Source organism: Palaemon carinicauda, chromosome 25, assembly GCF_036898095.1.
Source record: "Palaemon carinicauda isolate YSFRI2023 chromosome 25, ASM3689809v2, whole genome shotgun sequence".
NCBI lineage: Eukaryota > Metazoa > Arthropoda > Malacostraca > Decapoda > Palaemonidae > Palaemon > Palaemon carinicauda.
This window is the reverse complement of record NC_090749.1, coordinates 98196483-98217306: the sequence shown is the minus strand read 5'-3', so window position 1 is coordinate 98217306 and position 20824 is coordinate 98196483. Positions and strand designations below refer to the sequence as shown.

The following is a 20824-nucleotide window of genomic DNA, read 5'->3' as shown; positions in this document are numbered from 1 at the left end:
TTATTTCCTTTGCATCTGGAAGACCAGACTCTATATTTTATTCTATGTTCTCAGCACCAAACATATTCGTGATCCACTATTCCAGTAATATGGAAACTTCTTGAGGGAACACAGCGTACTAAAAAGAAGTCAGACTTGTTTCTTCTGCATCTGTCCACCTGACAAAGAAACAGTACAAGTGAATCTTTATCAAGGAACAGTGCATTCCAAAACAAGTGGGACTTCTTCTCTAGACTGAGTCCATCTTGTAGATTATTTCCTTTGCATCTGGAAGACCAGACTCTATATTTTATTCTATGTTCTCAGCACCAAACATATTCGTGATCCACTATTCCAGTAATATGGAAACTTCTTGAGGGAACACAGCGTACTAAAAAGAAGTCAGACTTGTTTCTTCTGCATCTGTCCACCTGACAAAGAAACAGTACAAGTGAATCTTTATCAGGGAACAGTGCATTCCAAAACAAGTGGGACTTCTTCTCTAGGCTGAGTCCATCTTGTAGATTATTTCCTTTGCATCTGGAAGACCAGACTATATTTTATTCTATGTTCTCAGCACCAAACATATTCGTGATCCACTATTCCAGTAATATGGAAACTTCTTGAGGGAACACAGCGTACTAAAAAGAAGTCAGACTTGTTTCTTCTGCATCTGTCCACCTGACAAAGAAACAGTACAAGTGAATCTTAATCAGGGAACAGTGCATTCCAAAACAAGTGGGACTTCTTCTCTAGGCTGAGTCCATCTTGTAGATTATTTCCTTTGCATCTGGAAGACCAGACTCTATATTTTATTCTATGTTCTCAGCACCAAACATATTCGTGATCCACTATTCCAGTAAAATGGAATCTTCTTGAGGGAACACAGCGTACTAAAAAGAAGTCAGACTTGTTTCTTCTGCATCTGTCCACCTGACAAAGAAACAGTACAAGTGAATCTTTATCAGGGAACAGTGCATTCCAAAACAAGTGGGACTTCTTCTCTAGGCTGAGTCCATCTTGTAGATTATTTCCTTTGCATCTGGAAGACCAGACTCTATATTTTATTCTATGTTCTCAGCACCAAACATATTCGTGATCCACTATTCCAGTAATATGGAAACTTCTTGAGGGAACACAGCGTACTAAAAAGAAGTCAGACTTGTTTCTTCTGCATCTGTCCACCTGACAAAGAAACAGTACAAGTGAATCTTTATCAAGGAACAGTGCATTCCAAAACAAGTGGGACTTCTTCTCTAGGCTGAGTCTATCTTGTAGATTATTTCCTTTGTATCTGAATGGCCAGAATCTATATTTTATTCTATGTTCTCAGCACCAAACATATTCGTGATCCACTATTCCAGTAAAATGGAATCTTCTTGAGGGAACACAGCGTACTAAAAAGAAGTCAGACTGGTTTCTTCTGCATCTGTCCACCTGACAAAGAAACAGTACAAGTGAATCTTTATCAAGGAACAGTGCATTCCAAAACAAGTGGGACTTCTTCTCTAGGCTGAGTCCATCTTGAAGATTATTTCCTTTGCATCTGGAAGACCAGACTCCATATTTTATTCTATGTTCTCAGCACCAAACATATTCGTGATCCACTATTCCAGTAAAATGGAATCTTCTTGAGGGAACACAGCGTACTAAAAAGAAGTCAGACTTGTTTCTTCTGCATCTGTCCACCTGACAAAGAAACAGTACAAGTGAATCTTTATCAGGGAACAGTGCATTCCAAAACAAGTGGGACTTCTTCTCTAGGCTGAGTCCATCTTGTAGATTATTTCCTTTGCATCTGGAAGACCAGACTCCATATTTTATTCCATGTTCTCAGCACCAAACATATTCCTGATCCACTATTCCAGTAATATGGAAACTTCTTGAGGGAACACAGCGTACTAAAAAGAAGTCAGACTTGTTTCTTCTGCATCTGTCCACCTGACAAAGAAACAGTACAAGTGAATCTTTATCAAGGAACAGTGCATTCCAAAACAAGTGGGACTTCTTCTCTAGGCTGAGATCATCTTGTAGATTATTTCCTTTGCATCTGGAAGACCAGACTCCATATTTTATTCCATGTTCTCAGCACCAGACATATTCCTGATCCACTATTCCAGTAATATGGAAACTTCTTGAGGGAACACAGCGTACTAAAAAGAAGTCAGACTTGTTTCTTCTGCATCTGTCCACCTGACAAAGAAACAGTACAAGTGAATCTTTATCAAGAAACAGTGCATTCCAAAACAAGTGGGACTTCTTCCCTCTGCTGAATCCTTCTTGCAGAATATTCCATTTGCATCTGGAAGGCCTTACATTAAAAGCTTATTCACTAAACTATACTAAAACTCAACTGAAACTTACACTAAAAATATTTTTCCACTATATATATATTTTTTTTGGATTTTTTATTTTTTTATTTTTTTTATTCTTATTTTTTTCTAAGTTCACAGTACTAAACTGAAAAATTCAACTGAAACTTATACTAAAACATTCAACTGAAACTTATACTAAAAATATTTTTCCATTATATATATATTTTTTCTGGGATTTTTTATTTTTTTACTTTTTTTTTTGGATATTTATGTTTTTCTAAGTTCACGGCACTAAACTGAAAAATTCAACTGAAACTTATACTAAAAATATTTTTCCCCTATATACAGTATTTTTTTTCTTATTTTTTTTTTTGGATTTTTATTTTTTTTCTAAGTTCACAGCAGTAAACTGAAAAATTCAACTTAAAATTATACTAAAAATTTCAACTGAAATTTATACTAAAAACATTTTTTTATTTTTCTATTTTTTTGTTTTTATTTATTTTTTCTGTTTACTGCCCTAAACATAATCCTTATCAACTATTCCAGAACAATGGAATATTCTTGAGGGGACACAGCGTACCAAAAGAAGTCAGACTTGTTTCTTCACATCTGTCCATCTGACAAAGAAACAGTACAGGTGAATCTTTATCAAGGAACAGTGCATTCCAAAACAAGTGGGACTTCTTCCCTCTGCTGAATCCTTCTTGCAGAATATTCCATTTGCATCTGGAAGGCCTTACATTAAAAGCTTATTCACTAAACTATACTAAAACAACCGAAACTTATACTAAAAATATTTTTCCACTTAACTGTATAAATATATTTTTTTTTTTTTGGATTTTTATTTTTTTCTAAGTTCCCAGCACTAAACTGAAAAATTCAACTGAAACTTATACTAAAAAGATTTTTCCACTATATTTATATTTTTTTTAAATTTTATTTTCAATTTTTTATTTTTTTTGGATTTTTTAATTTCTTATTTTTTTTTTTATTTTCATTTTTTTTTCACGTTCACTGCACTAAACTGCAAGGATCGTTCCTTTACACATTACGACATCCTTAATAATAGTGTTGATGTTGATCCCTTCTTGGTCCTTGATTGTACTGACGATCCTCTTGCCATCTTGGGCGTCCTTGATCGTACTGCCAACGCTGTTGGTTCCACTGCCCTGGCTGATGCCTTGTTGGCTCCTGACGATACCGGTGATACCAGTGATCGTATTTCTTCTCACGGCATAGCTCATCATCATAATCTCTTCGGTTTCCTTCGTCCACTAGAATAAGTTTAGCGTTGACCACCTTTTTGTACTTCTCCTCGAATGCCTCCTGTAGGAATTCGGGTTTCTCCCGATGCCTGTCTGGGTGGAACTTCATAGACAAGTTCCTGAAGGATCTTATAATTTCTGCCTTTGTGGCTGTCTGTTCCAAACCCAGAATCTCATAGTGACCCTTTTCTTCCCATTCTTTCTGCAGTGCTTTAGTATCTTCAATGACTTTTAGAAATTTCTCTGATTTCTTAACCTTTACCGTTTCGAAGTCCTTCAAGGCCGCGTCGAAAATGCCAAGTTTGACGAGGTGCCTCCCTCGTAACATGTACGCTTTCCATCCTTCCAGACTTTTCTCGATAGCCATTGAACAGTCCAAAACAATATCCATATGAGGAGGCTTCTCAGTGGCAGAGTTTGCTTCAGCCCGAAGGACATGCAGAAGGGCTGTTTCTTCTTCGTAGTGCGTCTCCATACTCAAGGCTTCGGTGAAAATTTCTACCGCTTCTTTGTACCTGTTGTTCATCTGCGCAAATAAGCCAGCCATCAATAAGTTTTTCCTGCTATGTTCATCATTATTCTCAGCTCTATGAACTTCGGCCTTCTCAGCTACCAGCCTCTCGTTTTCTGCCTTCAGTTCACAAACGACACTTTTCAGTTTATTCAGTTGCTCCATGTTGTTAATATGCGCCTTTTTCATTTCTTCTTTTTCAGTTTCAAACTTCTCCGCAATCATATTCCGTTCCATTATCTCAAGGTCTTTTATTTTGCACAAAAATTCCAGTTTTTCATAATCTTGCACCCTATCAGCTTTAAGTTTCTCTCTTTCTTCCTTCAATTGGTCAACTTCACGTTTCCATTTATTGAGTTGTTCCATTTCCTCATTTTGATTGGTTTTCACTTTCTTGTTTTCATTTCGAAGTTCTTCCAGCAAATTTTTCAGTTTCTTCAGCTGAAGTTCCTTTTCAAAGCATTCCGATTTCAATTTAGTTTTTTCTGCCTTCAGTCCCATAACTTCTCTTTTCAATTTATTTAGGTTTTCTGTTTTCTCATTTTGATTGGTCTTGAATTTCTCATTTTCATTTCTGAGATTTTCAAGCCAATTCTTCAGTTTCTTCAGCTGAAGATCTTTCTCGAGGCATTTAGCTTCTAGTTTCTCTTTCTCAGCCTTTACTTCACAAACTACACTTTTCAGTTTATTCAATTGCTCCATGTTCTTAATATGCGCCTTTTTAATTTCTTCGTTTTCGGTTTCAAACTTCTCCGCAATCATATTTCGTTCCATTACCTCAAGGTCTTTAATTTTGCACATAAATTCCAGTTTTTCATACTCTTGTGTCCTGTCAGCTTTAAGTTTCTCACTTTCTGCCTTCAGTTCGCCTACTTCTTTTTTCAATTCGTTTACTAGTTCATTTTTCTGATTTTGTTCCTTCTTCAGTACTTCATTTTCCTTTTTGATAAATTCCATCAAATTTTCATGTGCCTTCATCTGAAGGTCTTTTTCGACGCATTCAGACTCCAGTTTAGTTTTTTCTGCCTTTAATTCACCAAATTCCTTTTTCAATTCATTTACAAGTTCATTTCTCTGATTTTGTTCTGTCTTCAGTACTTCATTTTCGTTCTTGATATTTTCCATCAATTTTTCAAGTTCTTTCATCTGAATGTCTCTTTCGATGCATTCACATTCCAGTTTAGTTTTTCCTGCCTTTAATTCACCAAATTCCTTTTTCAATTCATTTACTAGTTCATTTTCCTGATTTTGTTCTGTCTTCAGTACTTCATTTTCGTTCTTGATATTTTCCATCAATTTTTCAAGTTCTTTCATCTGAATGTGTCTCTTTCGATGCATTCACATTCCAGTTTAGTTTTTCCTGCCTTTAATTCACCAAATTCCTTTTTCAATTCATTTACTAGTTCATTTCTCTGATTTTGTTCTGTCTTCAGTACTTCATTTTCGTTCCTGATATTTTCCATCAATTTTTCAAGTTCTTTCATCTGAATGTGTCTCTTTCGATGCATTCACATTCCAGTTTAGTTTTTCCTGCCTTTAATTCACCAAATTCCTTTTTCAATTCATTTACTAGTTCATTTCTCTGATTTTGTTCTGTCTTCAGTACTTCATTTTCGTTCCTGATATTTTCCATCAATTTTTCAAGTTCTTTCATCTGAATGTCTCTTTCGATGCATTCACATTCCAGTTTAGTTTTTCCTGCCTTTAATTCACCAAATTCCTTTTTCAATTCATTTACTAGTTCATTTCTCTGATTTTGTTCTGTCTTCAGTACTTCATTTTCGTTCTTGATATTTTCCATCAATTTTTCAAGTTCTTTCATCTGAATGTCTCTTTCGATGCATTCACATTCCAGTTTAGTTTTTCCTGCCTTTAATTCACCAAATTCCTTTTTCAATTCATTTACTAGTTCATTTCTCTGATTTTGTTCTGTCTTCAGTACTTCATTTTCGTTCTTGATATTTTCCATCAATTTTTTAAGTTCTTCCAACTGAAGGTCTTTTTCGTTGCAATCACTTTGCAGATTTTCCTTTATTTCTACTAATCTCCCCATTCCTTCAATTTGTCCTCGTAACTCAGCATTTTCAGCCATGAGATTTTCCAAGAGAGTAGTCCGATCCTCGTCTTCCATTTTGAGTCCAATTCCGTCCAACAGATCTTCGCATCCATGTTCCATTTCTGGAACACATTCTTCCAGAGAGTTGTTGTCCCCTCCTTCTCCAGCCATCCTCCTTCTAGCCAGCATAATTCCGCCCAAAATGACGGAAGCAGCGGCCATTCCGATGTAAAAGTTGTTTCCATAAGAAAGGACTTCTTCCTTCCTTTCTCCAAAGTCGAATCCGGAGAGAAGCTTGCCAACGAACCACGTTGATTTCAATTCATCTTTGAATCCTAATACTTCTCTCTCCATCTGGTGCAATCCCAGTTCGCACCGCTGTAGTTCCTCGCGGGCTTTCCACCAGCCCCCAATCCAAGGACAACGCTGCAGCCACCTGCCGAGGAATCCATCCTGACAGGTGACTGCACGGCAGTCTTCAAAGCGCGGCGCCTCTGGGAGTAGCCACGAAAACCATTTGAAAACCATCGACTCCTGAAGAGTTCGCAGCTGTCCCTGAAGTTTTACCGTCATATCCTCGCATGCAAGAGTCTACTCCTGAAGGGCCGATCCTGCATTTTGAGGCCAGACAAATCCTACTTTGTTTCCGATGATATCTCTAAACATTGAAATCGCTGCGTTCAATTTGAAAGCCATATTCAATGATACAGACCCAGTGACCTGAATTAGCATTATTTTGAAGAAATGGGTTTATGCCGCAAAACGATCTTTCTGTACACTTTCATATTCCTGGAGACATTTTAGAATAGCCAACTCTATGGGCAGACTTCCCCTACATTTCTCTCCTCTCCATTCAGAATACGGTGTTAAATAATAAAAAAAAATAATAATAAAAATAATAATATTAATAATAATAATAATAATAATAATAATAATAATAATAATAATAATAATAATAATAATAATAATAATAATAATAATAATAATAAAAATAATAATCTTTGAAGCAATAGAGGAGTCTGGAGCCCTCGGAGACTCAAATTCCTGCAGACATTTTTGAATCGCCATCTCTATGGGTAGATTTCCCGTACATTTCTCTCCTCTCCATTCAGAATACGGTGTTAAATAATAAATAATAATAATAATAATAATAATAATAATAATAATAATAATAATAATCTTCGAAGCAATAGAGGAGCCTGGAGCCCTCGGAGACTTTCAAATTCCTGCAGACATTTTTGAATCGCCATCTCTATGGGTAGATTTCCCGTACATTTCTCTCCTCTCCATTCAGAATACGGTGTTAAATAATAAATAAAAATGATAATAAAAACAATAATAATTATAATAATAATAATAATAATAATAATAATAATAATAATAATAATAATCTTCGAAGCAATAGAGGAGCCTGGAGCCCTCAGAGACTTTCAAATTCCTGCAGACGTTTTTGAATCGCCATCTCTATGGGTAGATTTCCCGTACATTTCTCTCCTCACCTTTCAGATGACGATGTTAAATAATAAATGAAAATAATAATAATAATAATAATAATAATAATAATAATAATAATAATAATAATTTCGGTGCAATATAGGAGTCCAGAGCCCTCCGGAGACCTCCTAATTCCTGGAGACATTTCGGAATCGCCATCTCTATGGGCAGATTTCCCCTACATTTCTCTCTTCGCCTTTCAGAAGACGGTGTTAAATAAAGAATAAAGAATAAAGAATAATGAATAAAGAATAATGAATAATGAAAAATGAATAATAAAGAATAGAAAATAAATAAAAAATAAAAAATAAAAAATAAAAAATGAAAAATGAAAAATAATTAATAATAAAAAATAATGATAATGATAATAATAATAATAATAATAATAATAATAATAATAATAATAATAATAATAATAATAATAATAATAATAATAATAATAATAATAATAATAATATCTATGAAATATTTATATCCATATTTCCTTTCCCGGATGAGATACTCAAAAGTGTCCATAAAATATGCAATTTACAAATAGTGACACTTTTGAGTAATCACTCAATTTTTTATTAAGTATATTTTGAATATACAGTATATCAAATGTACGCTGGCATCACGAACTTCTGTTTATGTACGCTGGCATCACGAATTCCGTTTGCTTGACTATGTTGACATGTCAGTTCGAAGTCGTTTGGTAAGGAAACCGAGCTATTTTCTTTTCATAACCCCTTCCCCCTTCCTCAACATATTTTGCTAATAATTGCTTTCCCAGAATTTAAATAACCACCTAATTACTGTGCAAGAAGATGAGAACTGCAGGATTGCATTATTTTGGAGTAAATGGAGAGCGTGGTGTTGTAAACAATTACTTTTTGTTTCTCAGTGAACACCTTTCTATAAAATACGTTTAGTGAACAATAAAGAACACTATCTTGATAATGTGAACAATATAATCTTAAGACATCCTTAGAAAACAAGTTTTTATAGAATACGTTCAGTGAACAATAACAAACCTTAACTTGATAGTGTCTAAAATATAATTTCAAAGACATCAAAATTGATGTCTCTATCAATTTGAATCTGACATCCGCTGTATAATCTCAGAAATTAAAAAAATATCGAAGAGGGCCCATTGGAAGATATTTCTTTTCCTCAGAAAACTCCTTTTTATTATATATGTTTAGAGAACAATAAATAGAAGAATAAAGAACACTATCTTGATCAAATGTCCAAAATATAATTTTAAAGACATCAAAATTGATGTCTTTGTTAATTTAAATCTATCGACGTATCAGGAATTGAAAAAAAAAAAAAGACCCTAATGCCGGATTTTTTTTTTTTTTTTTTTGCCTTCCTTCAGAAAACACCTTTTTATGAGATACGTTTAGTGTACAATATGGAACTCTATTTTGATAACGTATACAATATAATCTTAAGACATCCTCAGCAAACACCTTTCTATAGAATAGATTTATTGTGCAATAAAGAACTCTGTATAATATATAATTTCAAAGACATCAAAATTGACGTCTTTATCAATTCAAATCTGATGACGTCGGCTGTATAAGGAATCGAAACACACCGAACAGGGACAAGTTTCCAAAGGATCGCTGATTCCTACAAGGACCCGGTTCCTACAGAGCTATAATTACCTCGGCTACTCCTTCAAAAAACCAGTTCCCTGGCTGGAAAATCTCCTTGGTAACGCCAAGTTTCTAACGTAACACGTATGAAGTTCCTCTATTGCCTGATAATATCCTAAGTTACAGCAAATGTTTTTAGGTCGAACAGGCAGACATTAAGTCTTTTAATAATTTATGTATGACATATCTGTTTTGACGTTGTTACTGTTTTTAGAATGATTTATTGCTAATTTGTCCTCATCATTTATTTATTTCCTTATTTCCTTTCCTCGCTGGGATATTTTTCCTTGTTGGTGCCCTTGGGCTTATAGTATCTTGCTTTTCCAAGTAAAGTTGTGGAGCCCTCGGGCTTATAGCACCTTGCTTTTCCAACTAGGGTTGTGAATCCCTTGGGCTTATAGCATCTTGCTTTTCCAACTAGGGTTGTGAATCCCTTGGCCTTATAGTATCTTGCTTTTCCAACTAGGGTTGTGGAGCCCTTGGGCTTACAGCATCTTGATTTTCCAACTAGGGTTGTGGAGCCCTTGGCCATATAGCATCTTGCTTTTTCAACTAGGGTTGTGGAGCCCTTTGGGTTACAGCATCTTGCTTTTCCAACTAGGGTTGTGGAGCCCTTGGGCTTATAGTATCTTGCTTTTCCAACTAGGGTTGTGGAGCCCTTGGGCTTACAGCATCTTGCTTTTCCAACTAGGGTTGTGGAGCCCTTGGGCTTATAGCATCTTGCTTTTCCAACTAGGGTTGTGAATCCCTTGGGCTTATAGCATCTTGCTTTTCCCACTAGGGTTGTGGAGCCCTTGGGCTTATAGTATCTTGCTTTTCCAACTAGGGTTGTGAATCCCTTGGGCTTATAGCACCTTGCTTTTCCAACTAGGGTTGTGGAGCCCTTGGGCTTACAGCATCTTGCTTTTCCAACTAGGGTTGTGAATCCCTTGGGCTTATAGCATCTTGCTTTTCCAACTAGGGTTGTGGAGCCCTTGGGCTTATAGTATCTTGCTTTTCCAACTAGGGTTGTGGAGCCCTTGGGCTTACAGCATCTTGCTTTTCCAACTAGGGTTGTGGAGCCCTTGGGCTTATAGCATCTTGCTTTTCCAACTAGGGTTGTGAATCCCTTGGGCTTACAGCATCTTGCTTTTCCAACTAGGGTTGTGGAGCCCTTGGGCTTATAGTATCTTGCTTTTCCAACTAGGGTTGTGGAGCCCTTGGGCTTACAGCATCTTGATTTTCCAACTAGGGTTGTGGAGCCCTTGGGCTTATAGCATCTTGCTTTTTCAACTAGGGTTGTGGAGCCCTTGGGGTTACAGCATCTTGCTTTTCCAACTAGGGTTGTGGAGCCCTTGGGCTTACAGCATCTTGCTTTTTCAACTAGGGTTGTGAATCCCTTGGGCTTATAGCATCTTGCTTTTCCAACTAGGGTTGTGAATCTCTTGGGCTTATAGCACCTTGCTTTTCCAACTAGGGTTGTGGAGCCCTTGGGCTTACAGCATCTTGCTTTTCCAACTAGGGTTGTGAATCCCTTGGGCTTATAGCATCTTGCTTTTCCAACTAGGGTTGTGGAGCCCTTGGGCTTATAGTATCTTGCTTTTCCAACTAGGGTTGTGGAGCCCTTGGGCTTACAGCATCTTGATTTTCCAACTAGGGTTGTGGAGCCCTTGGGCTTATAGCATCTTGCTTTTTCAACTAGGGTTGTGGAGCCCTTGGGGTTACAGCATCTTGCTTTTCCAACTAGGGTTGTGGAGCCCTTGGGCTTACAGCATCTTGATTTTCCAACTAGGGTTGTGGAGCCCTTGGGCTTATAGCATCTTGCTTTTTCAACTAGGGTTGTGGAGCCCTTGGGGTTACAGCATCTTGCTTTTCCAACTAGGGTTGTGGAGCCCTTGGGCTTATAGTATCTTGCTTTTCCAACTAGGGTTGTGGAGCCCTTGGGCTTACAGCATCTTGCTTTTCCAACTAGGGTTGTGGAGCCCTTGGGCTTATAGCATCTTGCTTTTTCAACTAGGGTTGTGGAGCCCTTGGGCTTACAGCATCTTGTTTTTCCAACTAGGGTTGTGGAGCCCTTGGGCTTACAGCATCTTGCTTTTCCAACTAGGGTTGTGAATCCCTTGGGCTTATAGCATCTTGCTTTTCCAACTAGGGTTGTGGAGCCCTTGGGCTTATAGTATCTTGCTTTTCCAACTAGGGTTGTGGAGCCCTTGGGCTTACAGCATCTTGCTTTTCCAACTAGGGTTTTGGAGCCCTTGGGCTTATAGCATCTTGCTTTTCCAACTAGGGTTGTGAATCCCTTGGGCTTATAGCATCTTGCTTTTCCAACTAGGGTTGTGGAGCCCTTGGGCTTATAGTATCTTGCTTTTCCAACTAGGGTTGTGGAGCCCTTGGGCTTACAGCATCTTGCTTTTCCTACTAGGGTTGTGAATCCATTGGGCTTATAGCATCTTGCTTTTCCAACTAGGGTTGTGAATCCCTTGGGCTTATAGCATCTTGCTTTTCCAACTAGGGTTGTGGAGCCCTTGGGCTTACAGTATCTTGCTTTTCCAACCAGGGTTGTGAATCCCTTGGGCTTATAGCATCTTGCTTTTCCAACTAGGGTTGTGGAGCCCTTGGGCTTATAGTATCTTGCTTTTCCAACTAGGGTTGTGGAGCCCTTGGGCTTACAGCATCTTGCTTTTCCAACTAGGGTTGTGAATCCCTTGGGCTTATAGCATCTTGCTTTTCCAACTAGGGTTGTGGAGCCCTTGGGCTTATAGTATCTTGCTTTTCCAACTAGGGTTGTGGAGCCCTTGGGCTTACAGCATCTTGCTTTTCCAACTAGGGTTGTGGAGCCCTTGGGCTTATAGCATCTTGCTTTTCAACTAGGGTTGTGGAGCCCTCGGGTGGTATTTGTTCAGTTAGCGGAGGTGGTTGCTGGTTTTAGCCTTTATCTATTCAGTAAGCAGAAGTGGTTCGTTTTGGCCAGTATTCATTCAGTAAGCGGAAGTGGTTGTTCATTTTAGCCGGTATTTATTCACTAAGCGGAAGTGGTTGTTCGTTTTATCCGTTATTTATTAGGTAACCGAAGTTCGCAGGCGGTTGTCGGCTTTTTATAGTGTTATCTTGGCTTGGTCCAACTGAAGCCTTCCGACCTATTAGGTTTCAAGGTCAAACGTGGATGCAAACGCTGGTTCGAAAATAGGTCAAAGGTTACTTCTTTTAAGGTAAGGAATTGGAAATTGAAATGAAATAGAGATTGGTTAATTCTACAGAGATTTTTTAAGGTATTTCTAAAGATGGCTTGTTTTACTGTAGAAGATAGAAATTTTTCTCCGAAATCCCAATGAAATCCTTTTCGAGTCTTTGTCTAAAATCCCCAGAAATCCTCCACTGTTGATCCACCACCAAACTTTTTCAATCTCTCTCCACCACGATAGGAGTCCCGACTGTTTTAGCTATTTCCTCTGGTTCTGCCCATTCCAAAAGTTAATTATGTATTATAGCAAAGGAAAAATGATTAATAATTAGGTCTGAAGCACCAACTTTGGTTTTATTTTGTTTGGAAGTTAAAGTCCTTACGTTTATTAAAAAAGAAAGAGGATACTTTTTGACAATATGTAAGGAGAATTGATAAACATATTGAAACGATAAATAATCTCTCTCTCTCTCTCTCTCTCTCTCTCTCTCTCTCTCTCTCTCTCTCTCTCTCTCTCTCTCTCTCTCTCTGGCCTTGTAAAGTATTTAGGGTAATAAAGGAGGTTATCAAAGAAGCCTTGTCTGCAAAGTCTCTGTATCTTCCTTAATGCAATAAGGATATCTTAAAAGGACATCTTAAAGTCCAGACTAAACTGAATCCAAAAAACATTTGCCTTAACGATTCTTTTGCTGTTTTACTTTGATTTTTAGAGATAATAATAATAATAATAATAATAATAATAATAATAATAATAATAATGTCATCGTTGATTATGAACATTATTATGGAAACGACTTTGGGTATACATTTGATGCACACGGGTATATATATATATATATATATATATATATATATATATATATATATATATATGTATATATGTATATATATATATATATATATGCATGTATATATATAATGAATATAAAAAGATAGTATAGAAATAGGGTTTAAAGTATTAACAGTGACAGGAAATAGATCCGCTAAGAATTAATTTGTAAAAGAATTTTTCCATATTATGATATATCATTGTTTTCTGTTTACATCTTCCTTTTATTTTCTCAAACACCTACAACTTCCAGAAAACTTATAATCTCTTGAGAAGGTTTTGCAGTTAAGCTGAAGTTTCGTGACAGATCCAGCATTAATTGCGAGTGGAAAGAATTACCAAGATCAACCCTTGCTCGTTCAACAATGTTTTGGATTCTCTCTCTCTCTCTCTCTCTCTCTCTCTCTCTCTCTCTCTCTCTCTCTCTCTCTCTCTCTCTCTCTCTCTCTCTGAGAACAAAGGCTGGGCTTCTGTAGTAAGGTAGAACGTTTGAGCGAGAACAATGTCTAGATAGTTTATGAAGCCAGGGAGGCCATTCAACTCTAGTCAAAAGTTAGAAAGTGCCAATGAAGGTAAAGGGACGTTGAGAAGAACCATCAAGAAATGCTTACAGTACACCTCGTGAAATAAAATAACAGCACGATCTCATCTGGGGAGTGAAAATCCTGTTTTCCTTCCGAGCGGAGAAGAAAGTCAATTAGGAGTTATTTTTGTTTATTTGATAAAGAGATCACCAGAAAGAGAGAGAGGTTAGGTTATGATGGCTGCACTCTGTCATTTGATGGAGTTACTGCTTCAATACCTCCATGAGAGAGAGAGAGAGAGAGAGAGAGAGAGAGAGAGAGAGAGAGAGAGAGAGAGAGAGAGAGAGCGCTGTTCTGTTGACCCATTTCATTTTCTCTCTCTCTCTCTGGGAATTATGCCATAATTGTCTGTTGACGACGATTTCACGTCCCGTCAGAAGCCAGGAACTCTGCTCCTGACAATAGAATTAGATTCGTTAGGAAGAAAGAGAAGAAGAAGGAGATGAGAAGATTGTTTTGATCCCTGTCTCAACACGCTCCGCAGCCTAAAGGGGGCATGATGTCCGGAGGACATTAGTCCTGGTAGAAGGAAGATTGATTCTTCCTGTAAGGGGATAAAGGGAGGCCCTATCCAAGCCACAAGTAAGAGGAGGAAATGTAGACTCCCATTGTCTGACAGAGAGGAGAGAGCATGAGCTGCTGAGGACATTACTCCCAGTAGAAGGAATATTGATTCTTCCTGTAAGGGGATAAAGGGAGGCCCTATCCAATCCACCAGTAGGTGGAGGAGACACAGACTCCCATTGTCTGAGAGAGAGAGGAGAGAGCATGAGGTGCTGAGGACATTACTCCTGGTAGAAGGAAGATTGATTCTTCCTGTGAAGGGATAAAGGGAGGCCCTATCCAATCCACCAGTAGGTGGAGGAGACACAGACGCCCATTGTCTGAGAGAGGGAGGAGAGAGCATGAGGTGCTAAGGACATTACTCCTGGTAAAAGAAAGATTGATTCTTCCTGTAAGGGGATAAATGGAGGCCCCTTCCAATCCACCAGTAGGAGGAGGAGACGCAGACACCCATTGTCTGATTTGAGGAGAGAGCATAAGGGGCTGAGGACATTACTCCTAGTAGAAAGAAGATTGATTCTTCCTGTAAAGGAGTAAAGGGAGGCCCTATCCAATTCACCAGTAGGAGGAGGAGATGCAGACGCCCATTGTCTAACTGAGGCAGGAGAAAGCATGAGGTGCTGAGGACATTACTCTTGGTAGAAGGAAGATTCATTCTTTCTGTAAAGGGATAAAAGGAGGCCCTATTCAATCCACCAGTAGGAGGAGGAGATGCAGACGCCTATTGTCTGACTGAGAGAGGAAAGAGCATGAGGTGCTGAGGACATTACTCCTGGTAAAAAGAAGATTGATTCTTCCTGTAAAGGGATAACAGGAGGCCCTATTCAATCCACCAGTAGGAGGAGGAGACGCAGACGACCATTGTCTGACTGAGATAGGAGAGAGCATGAGGTGCTGAGGATATTACTCCTGGTAAAAGGAAGATTGATTCTTCCTGTGAAGGGATAAAGGGAGGCCCCTTCCAATCCACCAGTAGGAGGAAGAGACATAGACGCCCATTGTCTGATTGAGGAGAGAGCATGAGGTGCTGAGGACATTACTCCTGGTAGAAGGAAGATTGATTCTTCCTGTAAAGGAGTAAAGGGAGGCCCTATCCAATTCACCATTAGGAGCAGGAGACGCAGACGCCCATTGTCTAACTGAGACAGGAGAAATCATGAGGTGCTGAGGACATTACTCTTCGTAGAAGGAAGATTGATTCTTCCTGTAAAGGGATAAAGGGAGGTCCTATTCAATCCACCAGTAGGAGGAGGAGATGCAGACGCCTATTGTCTGACTGAGAGAGGAGAGAGCATGAGGTGCTAAGGACATTACTCCTGGTAAAAAGAAGATTGATTCTTCCTATAAAGGGATAAAGGGAGGCCCTATCCAATCCACCAGTAGGAGGAGGAGACACAGACGCCCATTGTCGGACAGAGAGGATAGAGCATAAGGTGCTGAGGACATCACTCTTGGTAGAAGGAAGATTGGTTCTTCCTGTAAAGGGATAAAGGGAGGCCCTATCCAATCCACCAGTAGGAGGAGGAGACGCAGATGCCCATTTTCTGACAGAGAGGAGAGAGCATGAGGTGCTGAGGACATTACTCCTTGTAAAAGGAAGATTGATTCTTCCTGTAAGGAGATAAAGGGAGGCCCTATTCAATCCAACAGTAGTAGGAGGAGGAGACGCAGACGACCATTGTCTGACTGAGATAGGAAAGAGCATGAGGTGCTAAAGATATTACTCCTGGTAAAAGGAAGATTGATTCTTCCTGAAAAGGGATAAAGGGAGGCCCCTTCCAATCCACCAGTAGGAGGAGGAGACACAGACGCCCATTGTCTGATTGATGAGAAAGCATGAGGTGCTGAGGACATTACTCCTGGTAGAAGGAAGATTGATTCTTCCTGTAAAGGAGTAAAGGGAGGCCCTATCCAATTCACCAGTAGGAGGAGGAGATGCAGTCGCCCATTGTCTAACTGAGACAGGAGAAAGGATGAGGTGCTGAGGACATTACTCTTGGTAGCAGGAAGACTGATTCTTCCTGTAAAGGGATAAAGGGAGGCCCTATCCAATCCACCAGTAGGAGGAGGAGATGCAGACGCCTATTGTCTGACTGAGAGAGGAGAGAGGATGAGGTGCTGAGGACATTACTCCTGGTAGAAGGAAGATTGATTCTTCCTGTAATGGGATAAAAGGAGGCCCTATTCAATCCACCAGTAGGAGGAGGAGACGCAGACGCCCTTTGTCTGAGAGAGAGAGAGGAGAGACCATGAGGTGCTGAGGACATTACTCTTGGTAAAAGGAAGATTGATTCTTCCTGTAAAGGGATAAAAGGAGGTCCTATTCAATCGACCAGTAGGAGGAGGAGACGCAGACGCCCATTTCCTGACTGAGAGAGGAGAGAGCATGAGGTGCTGAGGACATTACTCTTGGTAGAAGGAAGATTGATTCTTTTTGTAGAGGGATAAAGGGAGGCCCTATCCAATCCACCAGTAGGAGGAGGAGACGCAGACACCTATTGTCTGACTGAGAGAGGAAAGAGCATGAGGTGCTTAGGACATTACTCCTGGTAAAAAGAAGATTGATTTTTCTTGTAAACGGATAAAGGGAGGCCCTATCCAATCCACCAGTAGGAGAAGGCGACACAGACGCCTATTGTCTAACTGAGATAGGAGAGAGCATGAGGTGCTGAGGACATTACTTCTGGTAGAAGGAAGATTGATTCTTCCTGTAAAGGGATAAAAGGAGGCCCTATTCAATCCACCAGTAGGAGGAGGAGACACAGACACCCATTTTCTGACTGAGATAGGAGAGAGCATGAGGTGCTGAGGACATTACTCCTGGTAAAAGGAAGATTGATTCTTCCTGTAAGGGGATAAAGGGAGGCCGTATTCAATCCAACAGTAGTAGGGGGAGGAGACGCAGACGACCATTGTCTGACTGAGGTAGGAGAGAGCATGAAGTGCTGAGGATATTACTCCTGGTAAAAGGAAGATTGGTTCTTCCTGTAAAGGGATAAAGGGAGGCCCCTTCCACTCCACCAGTAGGAGGAGGAGACACAGACGCCCATTGTGTGATTGAGGAGAGAGCATGAGGTGCTGAGGACATTACTCTTGGTAGAAGGAAGGTTGGTTTTTCCTGTAAAGGAGTAAAGGGAGGCCCTATCCAATCCAGCAGTAAGAGGAGGAGACGCCGACACCCATTGTCTAAATGAGACAGGAGAAAGCATGAGGTGCTGAGGACATTACTCCTGGTAGAAGGAAGATTGATTCTTCCTGTGAAGGGATAAAGGGAGGCCCTATCCAATCCACCAGTAGGTGGAGGAGACACAGACGCCCATTGTCTGAGAGAGGGAGGAGAGAGCATGAGGTGCTAAGGACATTACTCCTGGTAAAAGAAAGATTGATTCTTCCTGTAAGGGGATAAATGGAGGCCCCTTCCAATCCACCAGTAGGAGGAGGAGACGCAGACACCCATTGTCTGATTTGAGGAGAGAGCATAAGGGGCTGAGGACATTACTCCTAGTAGAAAGAAGATTGATTCTTCCTGTAAAGGAGTAAAGGGAGGCCCTATCCAATTCACCAGTAGGAGGAGGAGATGCAGACGCCCATTGTCTAACTGAGGCAGGAGAAAGCATGAGGTGCTGAGGACATTACTCTTGGTAGAAGGAAGATTCATTCTTCCTGTAAAGGGATAAAAGGAGGCCCTATTCAATCCACCAGTAGGAGGAGGAGATGCAGACGCCTATTGTCTGACTGAGAGAGGAGAGAGCATGAGGTGCTGAGGACATTACTCCTGGTAAAAAGAAGATTGATTCTTCCTGTAAAGGGATAACAGGAGGCCCTATTCAATCCACCAATAGGAGGAGGAGACGCAGACGACCATTGTCTGACTGAGATAGGAGAGAGCATGAGGTGCTGAGGATATTACTCCTGGTAAAAGGAAGATTGATTCTTCCTGTGAAGGTATAAAGGGAGGCCCCTTCCAATCCACCAGTAGGAGGAAGAGACATAGACGCCCATTGTCTGATTGAGGAGAGAGCATGAGGTGCTGAGGACATTACTCCTGGTAGAAGGAAGATTGATTCTTCCTGTAAAGGAGTAAAGGGAGGCCCTATCCAATTCACCATTAGGAGCAGGAGACGCAGACGCCCATTGTCTAACTGAGACAGGAGAAATCATGAGTTGCTGAGGACATTACTCTTGGTAGAAGGAAGATTGATTCTTCCTGTAAAGGGATAAAGGGAGGTCCTATTCAATCCACCAGTAGGAGGAGGAGATGCAGACGCCTATTGTCTGACTGAGAGAGGAGAGAGCATGAGGTGCTAAGGACATTACTCCTGGTAAAAAGAAGATTGATTCTTCCTATAAAGGGATAAAGGGAGGCCCTATCCAATCCACCAGTAGGAGGAGGAGACACAGACGCCCATTGTCGGACTGAGAGGATAGAGCATAAGGTGCTGAGGACATCACTCTTGGTAGAAGGAAGATTGGTTCTTCCTGTAAAGGGATAAAGGGAGGCCCTATCCAATCCACCAGTAGGAGGAGGAGACGCAGATGCCCATTTTCTGACAGAGAGGAGAGAGCATGAGGTGCTGAGGACATTACTCCTTGTAAAAGGAAGATTGATTCTTCCTGTAAGGAGATAAAGGGAGGCCCTATTCAATCCAACAGTAGTAGGAGGAGGAGACGCAGACGACCATTGTCTGACTGAGATAGGAGAGAGCATGAGGTGCTAAAGATATTACTCCTGGTAAAAGGAAGATTGATTCTTCCTGAAAAGGGATAAAGGGAGGCCCCTTCCAATCCACCAGTAGGAGGAGGAGACACAGACGCCCATTGTCTGATTGATGAGAAAGCATGAGGTGCTGAGGACATTACTCCTGGTAGAAGGAAGATTGATTCTTCCTGTAAAGGAGTAAAGGGAGGCCCTATCCAATTCACCAGTAGGAGGAGGAGATGCAGTCGCCCATTGTCTAACTGAGACAGGAGAAAGGATGAGGTGCTGAGGACATTACTCTTGGTAGCAGGAAGACTGATTCTTCCTGTAAAGGGATAAAGGGAGGCCCTATCCAATCCACCAGTAGGAGGAGGAGATGCAGACGCCTATTGTCTGACTGAGAGAGGAGAGAGGATGAGGTGCTGAGGACATTACTCCTGGTAGAAGGAAGATTGATTCTTCCTGTAATGGGATAAAAGGAGGCCCTATCCAATCCACCAGTAGGAGGAGGAGACGCAGACGCCCTTTGTCTGAGAGAGAGAGAAGAGAGACCATGAGGTGCTGAGGACATTACTCTTGGTAAAAGGAAGATTGATTCTTCCTGTAAAGGGATAAAAGGAGGTCATATTCAATCGACCAGTAGGAGGAGGAGACGCAGACGCCCATTTCCTGACTGAGAGAGGAGAGAGCATGAGGTGCTGAGGACATTACTCTTGGTAGAAGGAAGATTGATTCTTTTTGTAGAGGGATAAAGGGAGGCCCTATCCAATCCACCAGTAGGAGGAGGAGACGCAGACACCTATTGTCTGACTGAGAGAGGAAAGAGCATGAGGTGCTTAGGACATTACTCCTGGTAAAAGGAAGATTGATTTTTCTTGTAAACGGATAAAGGGAGGTCCTATCCAATCCACCAGTAGGAGAAGGCGACACAGACGCCTATTGTCTAACTGAGATAGGAGAGAGCATGAGGTGCTGAGGACATTACTTCTGGTAGAAGGAAGATTGATTCTTCCTATAAAGGGATAAAGGGAGGCCCTATCCAATCCACCAGTAGGAGGAGGAGACACAGACGCCCATTGTCGGACTGAGAGGATAGAGCATAAGGTGCTGAGGACATCACTCTTGGTAGAAGGAAGATTGGTTCTTCCTGTAAAGGGATAAAGGGAGGCCCTATCCAATCCACCAGTAGGAGGAGGAGACGCAGATGCCCATTTTCTGACAGAGAGGAGAGAGCATGAGGTGCTGAGGACATTACTCCTTGTAAAAGGAAGATTGATTCTTCCTGTAAGGAGATAAAGGGAGGCCCTATTCAATCCAACAGTAGTAGGAGGAGGAGACGCAGACGACCATTGTCTGACTGAGATAGGAGAGAGCATGAGGTGCTAAAGATATTACTCCTGGTAAAAGGAAGATTGATTCTTCCTGAAAAGGGATAAAGGGAGGCCCCTTCCAATCCACCAGTAGGAGGAGGAGACACAGACGCCCATTGTCTGATTGATGAGAAAGCATGAGGTGCTGAGGACATTACTCCTGGTAGAAGGAAGATTGATTCTTCCTGTAAAGGAGTAAAGGGAGGCCCTATCCAATTCACCAGTAGGAGGAGGAGATGCAGTCGCCCATTGTCTAACTGAGACAGGAGAAAGGATGAGGTGCTGAGGACATTACTCTTGGTAGCAGGAAGACTGATTCTTCCTGTAAAGGGATAAAGGGAGGCCCTATCCA

At 40.5% G+C, this 20824-nt stretch overlaps 1 protein-coding gene across 1 annotated transcript; it reads right to left on the bottom strand.

Moving 5' to 3' along the window:
• Window positions 1-3356: 3356 nt before the first annotated feature.
• On the bottom strand, window positions 3357-5411 carry LOC137619161 (uncharacterized protein MCAP_0864-like). Its single transcript, XM_068349347.1, has one exon. It carries the CDS (start codon window positions 5409-5411, stop codon window positions 3357-3359), a length of 2055 nt encoding a protein of 684 aa, XP_068205448.1.
• Window positions 5412-20824: the final 15413 nt, after the last annotated feature.